The sequence below is a fragment of the Haplochromis burtoni genome, unplaced genomic scaffold (assembly GCF_018398535.1).
Source record: "Haplochromis burtoni strain Fernald_Lab_line unplaced genomic scaffold, NCSU_Asbu1 Contig_900, whole genome shotgun sequence".
NCBI classification, from domain to species: Eukaryota; Metazoa; Chordata; class Actinopteri; order Cichliformes; family Cichlidae; genus Haplochromis; species Haplochromis burtoni.
In genome coordinates, this window is record NW_024583261.1 from 1,426 (window position 1) to 18,209 (window position 16,784).

General features: G+C 37.8%; 3 protein-coding genes across 3 annotated transcripts; all 3 read right to left on the reverse strand.

Moving 5' to 3' along the window:
- Positions 1 to 1,583: 1,583 nt before the first annotated feature.
- LOC102294264 lies at positions 1,584 to 5,256 on the reverse strand. Its single transcript, XM_005951038.3, has 6 exons — positions 5,204 to 5,256; positions 4,726 to 5,070; positions 4,509 to 4,565; positions 3,531 to 3,626; positions 3,406 to 3,440; positions 1,584 to 2,339 (listed from the first exon to the last, which is right to left on the reverse strand). Exons 1-6 carry the CDS (start codon positions 5,247 to 5,249, stop codon positions 2,217 to 2,219), a joined length of 702 nt encoding a protein of 233 aa, XP_005951100.1. The 5' UTR covers positions 5,250 to 5,256; the 3' UTR covers positions 1,584 to 2,216.
- A 1,507-nt stretch (positions 5,257 to 6,763) lies between these two features.
- Positions 6,764 to 9,016, reverse strand: LOC102296997. The gene is made up of 6 exons (XM_005951044.3): positions 8,936 to 9,016; positions 8,401 to 8,745; positions 8,274 to 8,309; positions 8,044 to 8,151; positions 7,940 to 7,962; positions 6,764 to 7,178 (listed from the first exon to the last, which is right to left on the reverse strand). Exons 1-6 carry the CDS (start codon positions 8,979 to 8,981, stop codon positions 7,056 to 7,058), a joined length of 681 nt encoding a protein of 226 aa, XP_005951106.1. The 5' UTR covers positions 8,982 to 9,016; the 3' UTR covers positions 6,764 to 7,055.
- Positions 9,017 to 12,412: 3,396 nt separating this feature from the next.
- On the reverse strand, positions 12,413 to 16,381 carry LOC121812879. The gene is made up of 6 exons (XM_042216020.1): positions 16,351 to 16,381; positions 14,670 to 15,074; positions 14,516 to 14,554; positions 14,288 to 14,404; positions 14,152 to 14,186; positions 12,413 to 13,345 (listed from the first exon to the last, which is right to left on the reverse strand). Exons 1-6 carry the CDS (start codon positions 16,379 to 16,381, stop codon positions 13,223 to 13,225), a joined length of 750 nt encoding a protein of 249 aa, XP_042071954.1. The 3' UTR covers positions 12,413 to 13,222.
- Between the last annotated feature and the right edge of the window lie 403 nt (positions 16,382 to 16,784).

Consider the following 16,784-nt stretch of genomic DNA (forward strand, 5'->3'; position numbering starts at 1 on the left):
TGAAGCTTAAAAGCCATATATATATATATGTGTGTGTGTGTGTGTGTGTGTGTGTGTGTGTGTGTATTATTTAAATGTAATTTGTTTGTAATACTAAGGTTCCACATGCCACTGTTGTAGTAGGGCATTAATGATGTTGCATGCGTGGGGGCTCCCAGCCGGAGTCATATGGACTTCTCCCTGTACTAAATTATAAGTTTAAATTTGGTGTATTTTGTTTTATTAAGCATTCGTTCTGAGGGCTAAATATCCCCAAAGTGCTTTTGATTTCTTTGAATGACGAAAATAGTAACCAACAGCCTTTTATCCATTATACCACCTATTTATGTGTTTTAGTTTAAATATTAAAAGTGATTATCAGTAGCTTATTTTTGAGTATCCTTTGCTTCATATTTGTCTCAGTCTTAACCCACTATTACATTTGATTATGATTTTGCTGTTGAGAGAAACCACACCATTGTTTGATATTTGTATGTTTTTATATACGGTGGCCCACAGTGGGATGAAGAGGCCCTGCTGCTGTGTGTGTCCACTGATTTTACTGCTGCATTTTGTCTTTTGTAAAATAAAGCCATATTTTACAACCAGTCCCTGTTTTTCATCACAAGGCAGTCTACCATTTGAAATCTGCTACACAAGCAGAAAGATAACATCCTGAAACAGGATGAACAGCTTAAAAGGAAAACAGATCTGGATGTGACTCTACACATACTCAAATCACAGAAAGCAGCTGCAGCTGCATTAGCAGAGGCTCAAGCTTGGGAAAAATCTGATCAAGAAAGTGAACATCCAAAACAGCCCCAGCTGGGCAACATGCAGCAAATCAACCCAACAGAACAAGTTCAAGAGTATGTGTGGCAACAATCAGTACTCAATAATGATCTGCAGACTCCACAATTGGGCAGCCACTGCCATCGAGGCAACAGCAAAAGCTTGCAAAGAACCAAGTATCTGTCAGCCCAGTATGACCAACAACCAAGAGTTCACTCCTTTGCCAGTCATCTGTGTTTTGAACCCAAAGAGAGTCTTGCAACTGGAGTTATGGTGAACAACCATCAAATAATGATCGATTTCACCATCATCAGTCCAAGATTTGGGCACCCATACATGTAAGGGGTAGACATGCTGACTCTTCAGATCTAACAGAATATCTAATATTAAAGGGGAAATGAGCTCCACTCCAGCATCTGCCCCACTTCCTTCTTTCACTTTATGGTACGATGCTAGTATGTATTTGCGTGTGATTATCCAGATGAGCTCTTAGAGCTGATCATTCACAAATGACACATTGCTATATAGTAGGGGAGTTAGTTTTACAACATGCATTCAGACAACACGAGTGGTAATTTGAGTTGCCTTTCTGCCACTTTGGTACTTTGTAGTTTTTGACAAAGGAACCTACCAGTTAAAAAACAGGCTGTTAAAAAATGTAGAAAAAAAAACAATTGTGTGCAAATAGTACAGGATGTGTTGTTTGTGGTTTTAAAGGCTAGTCCTTCTGTGGCTTTTTATTTGGCTTATACACAGAGCCACTGCAGTGGAAAAAGACAGGGGGAGGTGCATAAAACTTGCCAAGCTTTGCACATAGACCATGGTCAGGGAAGAAAGCTGCCCATATAAACACTGGCTGTGTCTTTATTTGCCCCTTTTGTCAGTATACAAAAAAAATAACAATTTCAACATATCTAGTTAGAGAACACATCTAAAAACCTATGAAGGGATATATCCACACAAAATAATTCTAGCAAAAACACTGATGTTGCCACAGAATTTATTGTTTTATCATTTACATCAAGAATGAAACAACAGCGTTCTTTTTAATGTAGCATTATTCTTGGTGTTGAAATCAACAGTTATTTGATATTTGTGATGAGTGAAAAGTCTTTCTCCTTAACTGTCTACATGCACAAAGGCCGATGCGAACTAGTAAAAAGCAGAAAGTCAAATTTCACCAGCTGTAGAGGCCTTGTGAGTTCAGCTGTGCTCAGACCACAGTGTGAAGTCTCTTCCTGTGAAGTGATCAGTATCTCACTCATGCCTCCACCCAAAGACCGCCTGACTCCCCCTATGAGTAACTTTGTGTACCCTCATTTTATTGAGATGAAGACAAATTAAGGCAGAAAAAAAAGACACATAAATGTTTAGTACAGGGTTAAAAAAAAAAAAAAACTTAACCACTAAGCATGCTTTCTCATCATGAACACAGAGAATCAGCTCTATGCACTGGCAGCATAAACAACATGAGTTTCCACTCGTGTCTCTTTTGCAGGCCTTCTGCTTCTTGGTGTTTGTGGGTGGAGTCTCAACGCTGCAGAGTTCAGGTCAACAGAGTCCACATTCTGTAGGTGAAAAATTTACAGTCACATAGCAAAACAACCACAGACTCAGTACTTTCACTATCCTTGACTGTGACAGTCTTAGCATATGCTAGATTATTCTAGGCTAGACTCCAAAAAAGACAGAAAGAGAGCCAAATTATTTTTGTTTTAAATGTACCTCTGAGTGATACACTACCAAATAAGTGTGGCATTCATTCATTACATTCATTTGAAACCTTCAGATAGAGATAATAGGGATTGGGACTATCAACTTTGTTTTACAATAACTACAGGTTTCTACTTCAGACTTTGTGTCCACTCACACTAAATGTGGTGTTTGAGGTACAATATTTTCTTCACAAAATGGACCCAGGGCTACCTGCTTCTTAGTGGTTGGTAGATATCTTCAGAACAGAAGAAATGTAACATAAAAATAAGATAAGAGATCTTTTCTTCAATTCTTTTCCAGCCCTTATCCTATTCGGGGTTGTAGAGCACCTGGAATCTATCCCAGATCTGGCTAGGCTTTCCTTTCATACATAGAAAGAGCCCAGCCACTGGATTCAAACACTTCATTAAGTGAATTTATGACTATATGATATATACAATTGTTGTAACTTTACAACAGAGCGTCCTTTTGTGGTCAACAAGGAGCAGTGCAATAAGCTGGACGTGTGAAATAAATGTATCTCAAAAGTGCAACTTTTTCATTTAGTGAAAAAGTTGCACCTAATTTGCAACCTGATTTGAGGTGACCATTGTTTTGATTTGCTGCTATATAACTAAAACTGAACAAAATAAAACATGTAAGAGATTTCAAGCAAGAAGTTTCCAAGCACCATAGTGCTCCAGCATGGTACAAAGAGCCATGATAATGATAATTCTAGCCCATTCACACTCAATATGCTGTTTGGATCACCTTCTCTAACATCGTCAATGCTGCTCTGCACTGACCTTAGTATCTTCCCTGGGATATTTGAAGACTTTGAAGAGATTATTATTATTTATTACACAGCATCATAATCACAAATGATCTATTCTAAGCTTTTTTAGTAAATGTAATTTGCATTTTTTTTTAAAGCGTCACCTTGTTCCTGGGAGTATGCTGTTCTTTGTCCACTGCTGAAAGATAATATAAAAAGTTACATTTTGAGTGTTAGAACTCATTGTATCACATGTAATAACTCTTAATAAATCACGTGCTGTATGTACCTGAAAAAAGCGGCACAATCTTAACAGCCAAACCAACGACAGCCATCACAAAGAAAGCAGCCAGTGTAGCAAAGACCACAGGCACAAGGCTGGACTCTGCAACAGCAAACAGCACTGACTGATAAAATATGTTGTTAAAATGCAATAACGTGTATTTGCAAAATACTTTTTAATGTGCTTTCATGCATTCAAGCCACATTTACTAACTTAAATCCATGCACTGAAAAATAAAAGAACAAGAAATGCCTTTAAAAAATACATTAGATAGTTTTAATATAATCAAAATATCAAAACTGATGTGGTTATTTATTAGTCAAAAATAAAACAGGTAAAACAAACGTTATTACATAATTTATACACTTGGGTTTATTTGTTTAGTTCATGATTTATTATTATTAGTAATGGTTATGGCTATGAATGTTCATACTAAGAGTACACTGAATGCTATATGTAAAAACAATAAACACTTCCATTAATTTGCATTATTTTTATTTAGATCTTTATTCTTTTTTGTAAAACTGTAAATAATGACCAAAATCAAAGTCATCCTCACTGTGAAGCAACCACAAATGTAATTGTACTTTGTATTTTGACTATTACAAATATAGTGAATTCAAATGAATATAAACTGAAATTTAAGACCACTCTCTTGGGCCTCTTGTGGTCTCAGCATATGCTTTAAGTGAGCTCTGTTGGCTCCCTGTGGAGTTGTTACCAATAATTTTAAAGCACACTGAAAAGTTGAAAAGCACACTGAAGTTTATTATAGCTTTGTTATTGTGTATTATCTTATATTGTTGCTCAATAATATAATTAGCAATGATTATATGCTTATTTATGTAAAGTTCAAAGAAACACAGGCAATCCATGTACATGAAATGAAAGAAAGAAAAAAGAAACAAAGCTACACTGGAACTCATTTCAAATGTTACTATAATATATAAAACTAACTTTTAAGAGAAAGGAAAAGATGCTTACTTTCCACTCCATTCACTTGATCATTAAATTCCACTCCATCATTTGTTTCATCCGTACCTGTGAAGAACCATGGCCATTAATTTATTTTTATGCATAAAAATATTCTGTTACTCTTTCAGCTCATTTCATGGTACTGTAAAACTAAAATTGATGAGAAAAGCTAAACATTACACAAACACATAGGAACATATAAATAGATCATTAACTCCAATCTTACCTTGAATTCTTAACTCGACTGCATTAGAAATGACTGTGTGCCCACTGATGTACAATCCACAGAAATAGAGTCCAACATCAGATAAATCCACTCGCTTGATTTGAAGGAAGACAAAAGAGACGTTGGAACTCATATTAAAATTTCTGTTTCTAAATCCATGACAGAATGACGCTTCGCTGTCAGATCCATACATAGAAGAAACACAGCTGGGCTTAGTTTTATTGACCACTCTGAACCAGTCTGTCTGCGTTGGATAGGCGGAAATGTTGGAACACTGCAGTGTGACCTCGTCCCCGTCCTGGACCTCCACAGTCTGAAACTCAGAACCTGAGACAGAGATCCAGCCTGAAATGAAAGAACACAAAATCTATTTCTATCTCTACAGTGTTAAAGTTATTGTGACTGGACAATTGTGAATTAGTTCTGTTTAATGACAATCGTTTAACAATTTATAAGGTAACAAGAAGCCAATACTTACCAAGGCAGAGAAACAAAGTTGTTATCAAGACAAAGCTCTTCATCATGCATTTAATCCTGTCACTGCTTTGATAGTTTCTAACACACAGCTCTTATAAAAGGGTTCAGAGGGGCGGAGTGTTTCTTTTCTTCTTCATCCCACCAATGACCTGCAAACATTTTCACTTTTGTCCCTCGTTCAACAGGTTCTTTTTAGGGTCTTCCAGCTGTGTGGTGCATGTGAAACCTGAGATCTAGTTGTAGTTACCTGTGACACTAAACAGGAAAGCAGACAGATGATTTTTATTACTCAATTTACAGTAACAGTAAGGTGGTCTTTACCGATATTTTAATGGGCTCAGAGAATCTCAGATTATGCAGAATAAAACTGCAATCTTGGAAATATTAAAGTTTTTTGAGAAAACTTTAAAAAACCTCAGAAATGTATTTGTTTCTTTGAACTTCTTCTTTTTTGAACATCTGCATCATTTTGTGATTAAACAAGAGTTTCCGACAGCTGACAAGGTTCTTGCCTTATTGGTATTATCTGGTACACCTACAACTCTGCTAGACTTGCCTATACAAAGTCCTCAGACAGCAGGCTGAAACTAACCATGTTATCAGCAATCCTCACAAGAAACACACAAAACTTGCTGAAATTATATCGCTCCCGCAGAGCCAATACTGAGTCAAGTTCAATACCTAGACTCAGCTGTAATTCAGACTGAAACAGATAAGCATAACCAGCTATCCACAATTTAACTTATTTCCTGAATTCCAAATTGAACTTACCAGCATCCATACCAGCATGATTTTGAGAGGTTAAAGTTCCTCCTCGTTTTGCTCCCAATGCTCGGTTCCATTGACAGTTGATGTCAGTGTTGTAGGGACACGTACAGTGCTCTTGAGCATGCTCAAAAAGTAGACCACCCAGTTGCTTATTTTGCTCACAAATAAATAACCAACATGTCAAATAATCTACTACTGACAACGAGACAAGACTCAGGTTCATAATGTCAGAGAAAAAAACTCAGTAAATTATTCTTAAAAGTAGGAACGTGTTCATGCTATAGCAAAATCTGTTCTTGCTGTTTATTTTTTAACAAAAAAGACATCACGTTTGTGTGAATTTTAAAAAGCTTGTGCAATGTAATGGTCTGTGAAGTGATTGACAATGCCAGATGCGACCGATGGAGGGAAATAGTATTCTTTGCTCATACCTCAAGGCACTGACCTATTGTATTGTTACACAATTAAGATGTGGAAACACAGCAGCTGGTTTAAATAGATCATAATTCTGTTGCTTTTATGCTGTTTAAGAAACTCCAACTTTAGATTTTCAACGCAGTTCTGCTCAGATCACACTGTGCTGTCTCGTCCTTACTACCTGACTCCTTCCACAGCAGACATTTAGACTCTCCCTATGAGACGTTTTCACAGTCATCAGTGTCATTTCTGACTTCTCCTCTATATTTACACTTTAATACGTGTTTTTTTCTCACACAAAAGGTAGACAAAGAGAAATAAAGCAATGGATGAAAAGTTGGAAAAAATGTTTTTATTTTCCAAGGACTCGTGTCAAAAAATATATCAGCATGTCTATTCCTCTCCTCCCAGAACAGACAATGAGACTTTCCTCATAAGAAAAGTTCATATTCAGCGTCAGATCAATAACTTTTCCATCATCAACACACTTAAAAGAAAAGATGCACAATAAAAAAGACAGAGGCACAAAAGTAAAGATACAAAGACAACTTCAATGCAAATTTTGTTATTTTTATTTTTGTTAGTACGTTTTGCCACATCATCCACAACACATACACAAAACTACATCAGTGGGTTATTATCCTAAAACATGAGCTCCACCTCCTTGTCTACCGTGTGGCAGCATACACAACATGAGACTCCAGCTCTCTGTGTGTCGCAGGCCTGCGACTTCTTTTGAGTTTTGTCTGGAAACTCATAGCTGCGTAGTTCAGGTCATCTGAGCTCTTATTCTGAAAATCAAAATATTGTAGTAGTGGATTTGTGGGTTACATGACGAAAGATTTGATTTAAAGTATTTTAAGAGTTTTAAAGTAAAATATGAAAACAAGATGAATAATGACACTTGGATTCCAAATAATGGGTTTAAATACTGTTTTAATTTGTCAGTGCGCCCCAGGGTGGCTGTGGCTACAATGTAGCTTGCCATCACCAGTGTGTGAATGTGTGTGTGAATGGGTGGATGACTGGAGGTGTAAAGCGCTTTGGGGTCCTTAGGGACTAGTAAAGCGCTATACAAATACAGGCCATTTACCATTTAATATTTAATTTGAAGGCTTTATGTACAGCACTTTTCTACTCTACTGAGCATTTTAAACAATTTGCGTCATTCACACTAGCACTTTTTTCCCCTGCCTTTCTATGTAACACTCCATTGAACACACTAGAGTGCAACTTGCGATACTTGGCATGCAGACTGGGAAAGCCGGGCATCAAACTACCAACCTTCTTGCTAGTAGATGGCCTTCTCCTGAGCTACGGCCACCCTAAATTATACTTTTTCAAATTCAGCTATTATTTTTATGTTATCACTGAGTCTTTTCCGTGCATGCATGTTTTGATTATCCACGTACTTTTCAGCTGAGCTAAATGAATGAAATGATAGGACAACATTGCTTGCTTCCCTGAAAAACATGTTCAGGCTGATATAATTCACAGAATAATTACAAGGTTAAATTAATGTTTTACACAGTGTGAGTAAAAACACATTTACCTTGATGTTTCCTGGTTGGGGATCTGGAGTTAAATTGAAAATATAAAAGTGTGTTTAGTTTATTTTTACCAACCATAGAAATTGTCTTTTAAAAGCAACTTTACCTGTCTGAGGTGTTTTGATTTTTAAAACCAGAATGATGACCAGTATAATGAGTAAACCAGTCAGACCACCTGGGATGATGTTCATTGGGTGTATCATTCTATCAGACTCTGCAAAAAAAATTGCACTGAAACATTTCAGGCTGTGTACTTCAGGTATAATACTGACAATAGTGAAATAACTATGATCCCAATAAAAAACAAATTTTTTAGAGAAAGGAAAATAATCTTACCTTCAGTCTTGAATTCTTCATCATTCGTTTCACCACCTGTAAAGAAACATGGGTTTTATAATACTTTGTGACTTCCAGTTCTTATTGAAAGTCTCATCATGTTGTTCTGCTACTAAGGAAAGCTTACCGTCAAATTTTAACTCTACTGCATTGGAAATAATAATATGCACATCCACGTAAAATCCACAGAAATACAGCCCAACATCTGATAAACCCACTTCTGTCATTTTAAGAAAGACAGAAGTGACATTGGAACTCATATCAAATTTTCCATTTTGAAATCCGTTACAGAAAGAGGCTTGGCCATGAGACCCAAACATAGAGGAGATGCAGCTCGTTTTAGTCGCATTGATCACTCTGAACCACTCTGTATGTGTTGGACTTGTGGAAATGTTGGAGCACTGCAGTGTGACGTCTTCACCAGGCTGGACCGTCACAGTGTGAACCTCAGAGCCCGAGATAAAGATCCATCCTGAATCAAACAACAAAGACAAAATGAGATTCAACTCAAAGTGTACAGTACAACAGACGCTGTCACAGGGCGACAACTTTTTATTCAATTTAATTACATCACTGCTTTCTAACAATCATATTTAAATTTTGTTGGGCTCCTCGTTCCATTACTTATTTTAAGCTGGGAGTAGTGAGGTGCCAGTACTTACTGAGGCTGCAGAAAATCAAAGCTGTTATCAAGACGAAGCTCCTCATCGTGTGTTTAATCCTTCACTGCTCGGACAGTTAGTGAACCATGCAGCTTTTATAAAGGGGTTTAGAGGGGCGGGGTGATTTTAGTTTGTCATCTTGCCAATGACCTGCCAAAGCAATGCAATGCATTTGTAGATATTTTAGCTTCATTCACTATGAGATAACTGAAAAATTTTCACTTGTGTTTTCTGAGCTTTGAGACTCACAGACTTATAATACCATGTAACATCCATTTCAGAACATATTAAACAGAGTCAAACAATGAGTCACTTATCAATGAGCTTCCTCAAAAACTCCTGGACTTTTGAGCAAATATTCTATTTTAGTCCCTAAAAGTCTGGTGTGAAACATAAAAGAAAGGAAAGGGGGGTTTACAGAGGTCGGCCCGTTTTTTGGCAGTTATCCAAGGATGCCATTTAGATTTGATCATGGAAATGAGATAAGGAAGTAACTTTGCATCCTAAAGTTGTAAAATTGTTTAAAGTCTTACTGTTTTCTTGTTGATTCTTCTGCTCATTCCTGACATGACACCATCTAACATTTTTAGATTTCTGTATGAAATTCAGCTTCTTTTTCAGACTTTTTAAACTGCTTTTCTGATTACATGTAACGCTGGTGTGGAAACTTGAGTTATAGTTACATTTACTTGTTTATGTAACAACAAACAGCAAAAGATACGTTTTAGATCTTTCTATTTAATGGTTATAAATGTTATATATAGGAAGGTCTTTATTCTGAATTACTGGTTGAAAGTGGCACAATGCTCTTTATAAACGTAATTATTTTATGCACACTTTCATGGTCTATAAATGTTTAACTGAGATGAAAATCAAAGCGTGAATTTAAAGATGTGTGTGGTCAGACCCATGATTACTAAAAATTGACTGCATGTACATGTCACCATTGTGTTGTCACCAATGGTGACCACTAGTTTCTGGACCCCGTAAAAGATTTTGGTCACAGTCATGTTGTTTTAATTCTAGCTGGATGTTACTGCATTTAAAAGAGAGGCTGGAGTTCTAAGTTCATCAGCTAATATTCTGAAGCTCGGTAAGCATGCTGCATGAAGACATGTTGGAATGTAGACATGTAAATATGCTGACTGACAATTAAAAGAACACCAACTTCGAGTTAAAGCCCTAAAATAATTCAAATAATTGAGTTACTAACAAAAAAAAAATCACTCACAGCTCTTACAAAGGGCAAGAACCAGCCTACTCCTACTACTACTGGCATTTCCAAGCCCAGACTGGTAGGATTGAGTCAGAATGCTTTACCAAATCATATTTGCAGCTCATCAAGAATGAAATTTCAATATTAGATATTTGGGTCTAAGTTGACAACAATAACCACCTCTAGTGCTGTTGGCCAACAGGCTGCAAGTGGAAACTGTGCTACAGCTGGCCAAAGACAAAAGAAGAAGAAAGGGGGTGTCCTGCTAGGAGGCAGTGGGAGAGAAGAAAAGGCAGGAGTGTGGAGGTGAGAGTAAGAAGTTTAACGCCTGATCCCTGTTTCAATCCAGGGGGTCAATGTTGACATTGTAGATGACTATAAATACCTCGGAGTAGACTTTGACAATAAACTGGACTGGGCTAAAAACACCTCAGCACTTTAAAGGAAAGGCCAGGGCCGACTCTATTTTCTGAGGTCCTTCAACATCTGCCAGACAATGCTCAGGATTACGAGCTGGACTCTCTTAGGGTGGTGATGGAGAGGCGAATGTTATCCAGGATAAAGACAATGTTGGATAATTCCTTCCACCCACTCCATGACGTGCTGGCTAGCCACAGGAGCACGTTCAGTGAGAGGCTAAGATTACCAAAAAGCACCACTGAACGACACAGGAAATCATTCCTGCCTGTGGCCATCTCCATGTACAACTCATCCATCTAACATGCACTGCAATAGCTACACCTTTTTTGCACATGCTCTTCTTTCTTATTCAGATATTTATTAGTAAGTGACTTATATATATGCATATATTGTATATTTTGTGCTATTTCTTATTTCTTGTATTGTCTGTTTTTGTTACTGTTTGTACTGGAGCATCGTAACCAGCATAATTTCCCCTAGGGATCAATAAAGTATTCTGATTTAAATGTAGGGCCTATGACCGGTAAAAGGAGAGATCCAGCTGATGTAATGGTGAGAAGGAAGGTAAATGGGCTTAGAAGCACTTGTCTACTCTCCTGGAGTACTCAAAGTGCTTAATACACCACTTCACTATGAATTTTAAGTGCTTATTAACTAACATTCACACTTAGACCAACTTATGGTTACGCTCTTGCCCAAGGATATTTGACATGAAGACAAGGGGGAGCCAGGGATTGAACTACCAACCTACCAATCAGTAGATGATCTGCTCTGCCTCCTGAGCTACAGCCACCCATCAGTAAGCCGCGTGTGCATGAGACCAGGTGTGAAGTAAGGCCAGGAACACTGGAGGTGGGTTCAATCTGTTCTACAGCCTAGATATAAAGAGAAATGGAGTAATGGTAATCTTTAAGGAAGAATATGTGACTAGTGTTGTGGAGAGTGTCAGACAGGATCATGAGTTTGAAAAGGGTTGATGTTGAATATTGTCAGTTTGTCCCACAGGTTAGATGCCAATTCTCGTGATTATCTAAAAGAAATTGAATTAAATAACATTGAAAAAAAAGGTATCTATGCTTTAATCACATGCAAACTGGAAACTGCTGCTTTTGTATATATGTTGGCTTGGGCAACAGGATTGGAGCTGATGTTGCTGCACCATCTCCTGACTGGTAGACAAAAATATTGTTGGTAATGTTACACTGGCTGCCTTATGAAGTTATTTTCAAAAACTCCTACTTGTGAATAATAATTCAAAAGTCAGTTCATCAGCTTTTTAAGTTTGCCTCATAGCTGTGTCTTACTGTGAACAGCAGAAGTTGTATATGTTAATTTATTGTCTTTACTGATTTTATAGCTTGTTGTGTAGTTATTGCTGTCTTTTTCTACGGATTGTACATTACAATAACAATGTCCATCTATAGCTTAACTAACAGAGCTCACTGCTAAATGCAGTCATAGGTTCCACACAATAAAGGGCGGTACCTAAGATGGGGATGCCACACCCCCACACAGGCACCTCCCACAGTAGACCAGATAGTGCAGTTAGGGTCACAACATGTGTTCGGAGAACCTGAGCCGTTATTTCAGTTGTGTTTCTGTCACCTCAAGCTAGTCTGGCACTAATAATGTACTGTGACGAAGAGTACTGCCGCTCACTCACGTTTTATGTTATGAAGTTGTTTTTAATCTCTAAAACTCTCAGTGAATCCATTTGAAAACAGTGAAACCAGCTCGTGGTTAAAGTCACACCTTTGTTCATTCCTCTGTTGCAGGCAAAAAAAGGAGAACGAAAGCAACACATTTCTGTGAAAACAGCAAAGCATTTGTTGCGTGTGGTTTTAAAGGCTAGTGTCTGTGTGGTTTTCAGTTTATCTGATACACAGTGTTGTCACCGCAGTGGAAAATAACAGGGGGGGAAGCATGAGATTTGTTGCACCCCAGAATGTGCACAAGAACGTGGTCAAGCAAGAAAGCTGCCCATATACACACTGACTGTTTCAGGGTGTGATAGAGGTGCAATTAACATTTACAAAGTTAAAATAAATTTAAATGGCGTCCATTTAGTACCACTTATGTGGTAGTAATGTTGTATTAAATCTGTGGTTTCATCATTTACGTCAGCAAAGAGAAAACTGTTGTAGGATTTTCTTTGTTTCTTGATCATCTGTAGTCTTAAAATCAGCAAATTTTTACTGTTCCACAGATTTTATTGTGACTCTTACACTGCTTTTCATCAAAGTTTGCAGGATCAAAAAATATATTTTCAATTACATTTCATTATAAAACATATTACTGTCTTGGAATATTTTTCTAAAGTCTGTGAAAGTACAAAGCCTGACGTTATCTAGCTCAAGCTTCAATGCCTTTCTTAAACTTTGCTGTGAACCATTACTGACTGTACAGGCCTTGTGAGTTCAGCACTCAGACCACACTGTGAAGTCTCTTCCTGTCAAGTGATCAGTATCTCGCTCATGCCTCCTTCCCCCTGAAGACGACCTGACTCTCCCTATGAGTAACTTTATATGCCCATATTTTATTTGATATGAAGACAAATTAAGGCAGAAAAACAGATATAAAATGTTTAGTCAAGGGTTATAAAGACTTAACCACTAAACACGTTTTCCCATCATGAACACAGAGAATCAGCTCTATGCACTGGCAGCATAAACAACATGAGTTTCCACTTGTGTCTCTATTGCAGGCCTTCTGCTTCTGGGTGTTTGTGGGTGGAGTCTCAATGCTGCAGATTTCAGGTAAACGGAGTCCACATTCTGTAGGTGAAAACATTTATAGTCACAGACCAAAAAAAAACACAGAGTCATTACTTTCACTATTCTTGACTGTGTCAGTCTGATAGCATATGAGAGATAATTGGACTTGGCTTCAAAAAAGTAGGGTGAGAACCAGTTGATGTTAGATTTCAGATGCTTGTGATTTAGAAAGCATCTGAAATCGACCACAGGTGTCAGTGGTCAAAAGGCTAGGTAGAACCTGACCAGGCTTTCATTATGTAGAAGTGGCCCAGCCGGGCAGGGGAATCAAACCTCACATTCGAGCTGCAAAAGTTTAACCATGGTACATGAGGTTACTCAGTGTTACTGTATTACAGTTTAATGAAGACAATGCAGAAACATATATTAGTCTGTGCCCAGATAAAAGTCAAATTAATTTCATTAATTCAATATTCTCTGTGATAAATAGATTAATCAGTCTGATTGGTGTCACTGCGATACCAGCAGTGGAAAACGAACTATATGCATTACATCATCATGTAATCACTCGATTGATGCATAAATTCAATGAATATCATTTGGACCTACTTTGTTTCTGTGATGTTAGCAAGAAACTGCTGCATGTGTAACATGAAAATATGTTGCAATGAATGATGTCTGAAAAAGATTTAGTGACAATGTGGTGCTTGTAACCTTTGACAGAAACTCTGCTTTTATATTTTTCCTGAATAAGGGGAGAGATTTTCTTCCTTGCTCGAAGGCCGAGGTTTTTCTTAGATTAATCACACATTTAATCCTCCTGTTAAATCGTAAACCTTTAAAAATTGCAATAAAAAATGATTTACCTCACTGCTTTGCTCTGGCTGCTGTTGTGGAGTTAAATGCCAAATATAAAAGTGTGATTAGTTTATTACCAACACAGTACTTTTATTAGGACTTGTTAATCAGCTTGTAAGAGTAGGTGAAACAAATTATAGCCACATTTACCTGTTTGAGGTTTCCTGACTTTTAAAACCAGAACAATGACCACTATACTGAGTAAACCAGTCAGACCAGCCAGGATGATGCTCAATGGTTGGGTCGTTCTGTTGCACTCTTCTAAAAAAAATTAATTAGATTAACTGTGTGATTAGTGTGGTTAAGACATATTATACAAGACAGTACTGCACAGTGAAGATTAAAATCTTTCCACTCATCACGGAATCTCACCTTCAGTCTTAAAATCCTCTCCTTCACTGGTTTCACCACCTGTGACCATGATTGTTGTATTATTTTACAATTTGCTGTTTGTAGTTACTGTGTTTTCACATGACATGATGAGAAACACTAAAGTTGCAAAGAAAGGTTTTTAACCTAAACTCACCTTGAATTCTCAACTGTACCCTAGTGGAAATAATTATATGATAGTCCAAGAAAAATCCACAGAAATACAGGCCAGCATCAGACAGATCCACTGGCTTTATTTGAAGAAAGACGGCAACGTTGTTGGAAGTCATATTGAATTTTCCATTTTGAAATCCATCACAGAAAGAAGCTTGTCCATTGGAGCCATACATAGAGGCAATGCAGCTCAACGTAGCTCGGTTGACCACTCTGAACCACTCTGTATGTGTTGAACTTCTGGAAATGTTGGAGCACTGCAGTGTGACGTCTTCACCAGACTGGACCTCCACAGTCTGAAATTCAGAACCAGAGACAGAGAGCCAGCCTGAAACAAACAGCAAAGACAAAATTAAGATCCAACTCAAAGTGTACGGTACAACAGACGCTGTAAGAGGGCAAAAACGTTTCATTTCATATATTTACTTAACTATTTTGTAACGATCAAATTTTAAATCGAATGGGTCCTCATGCCATTACTTGGAGCTGAGAGTAATAAATTGCCAGTCAGTCTGTAGATACTTACTGAATTTACAGAAAAATAAAGCTGTTATAAAGATGAAGCTCATCATCATGTGTTAAATCTTGTCACTGCTTGGACTGTTAGTAAACCACACACCTCTTAAAAAGGGGTTTAGAGGGGCGGGGTGTTTTTTTTTTTATCTGTCCAATGACCTACCAATACAATATAGTATATTTGCATATATTTTAGCTCTTGTCAAATTCAAATGTAGAGGTTATTTATTTCGAACATAGCTTAACAATGAGTCACATATACAGAAAAAGACCAACTCCTCAGAAGCCCTTGGAGTTTTAATGCCTGGCGTGGTATATACAAGAAAACCACTAAGAGCTAGAAGAAGGGGGTCTGCGTTTGTTTTTTTCATTTTACAGAATAGAACTCGTAGCTAAGACTTGTTAATAAGACTACCTCTTGTGCTGTTGACCAACAGGGTACAGTTGGCTGAAGACAGAAGAAGAAAGGAGGAAGGCATGCTAGGAGTCAGCAAGAAAAAAGGAACTTTAAATATAGGGACTTAGACTGGTAAATGAGATAGCTGGGTGATATGATGGAGAGATGGAACGTAGGTAGTCTGTCAAAGAGACCAGGTGGAAGGTAAGCAATGCCAGGAGCACTGAGTTCAACCTGCTCTACCATAGCCTAGATAGGAAGAGATATCATTTAATGGTAATCTTTAAGGAAGAAGAATATGTTAATAGTGTTGTGGAGGTGACAAAAGTGTCAGACAGGTATATGAGTTTGAAGCTGGAAGTTGAAGGGGTGCTTTCAGTGTGCATGGCCCAAAAGATGGATGTCAATAGGAAGAGAGAGAGGAATTATGGAATTACATGGACAGGTGAGCAGAACGGAGTTGGGTAGGTATAGTGTTAAGGAAAGAAATGCAGACTGCCAGAGAGCAGTGGATTTTTCAAAGGGATAAAAAAAATCTGTGGTGATGACATACACAAAGAGGGAGGAACATAAGATGATGCATAAGTTTGGAACAATGTGCACACATCTAGACTGGTAAAGAGAGAAGTTGCAAAGGAAAAGGCAAATGATGATTTGTATGTGAGGCTGTACACTAAGGAAACCACAAAGGCTTGTATTGGTTGCCAAGGCAAAGATCTTGAGGTGGAAAGGACCCAGCCAACATGCACACCTGGGATTTGCTCGGGGTGGATGGGTACCATGTGGGCACTGGCTCAAAATGGGTTTTTTGTATGGGTTCCACTTGGGTTCCTCACATTAAACCAATATGTACAATCCAAAGTGGGCACAAATAGTAGGTCCTTGCTGGGTCAAAGATGGGAAATACTTAACTTGGTTGGAAATGGGAAAGACACATTCATGGACTCACTTGGGTCAGTTGGGGCCCATTTAGTTTCCAGATTTTCCCAACATAACACCAATATGAGCTTTTAAAATTGGGGCCATTATGGAACCCGTGTACAATCCCACTTAAAACCCAATTTTTAGCTGTTGTGGTACCCAAATGGGACCCACACAAATTTGAAAGATGGGGCCCGGATGGGTTTTTGTGTACTTTGCCCAGTTGGGGCTCATTTAGTGACCAAATTTTCTCAACATAACACT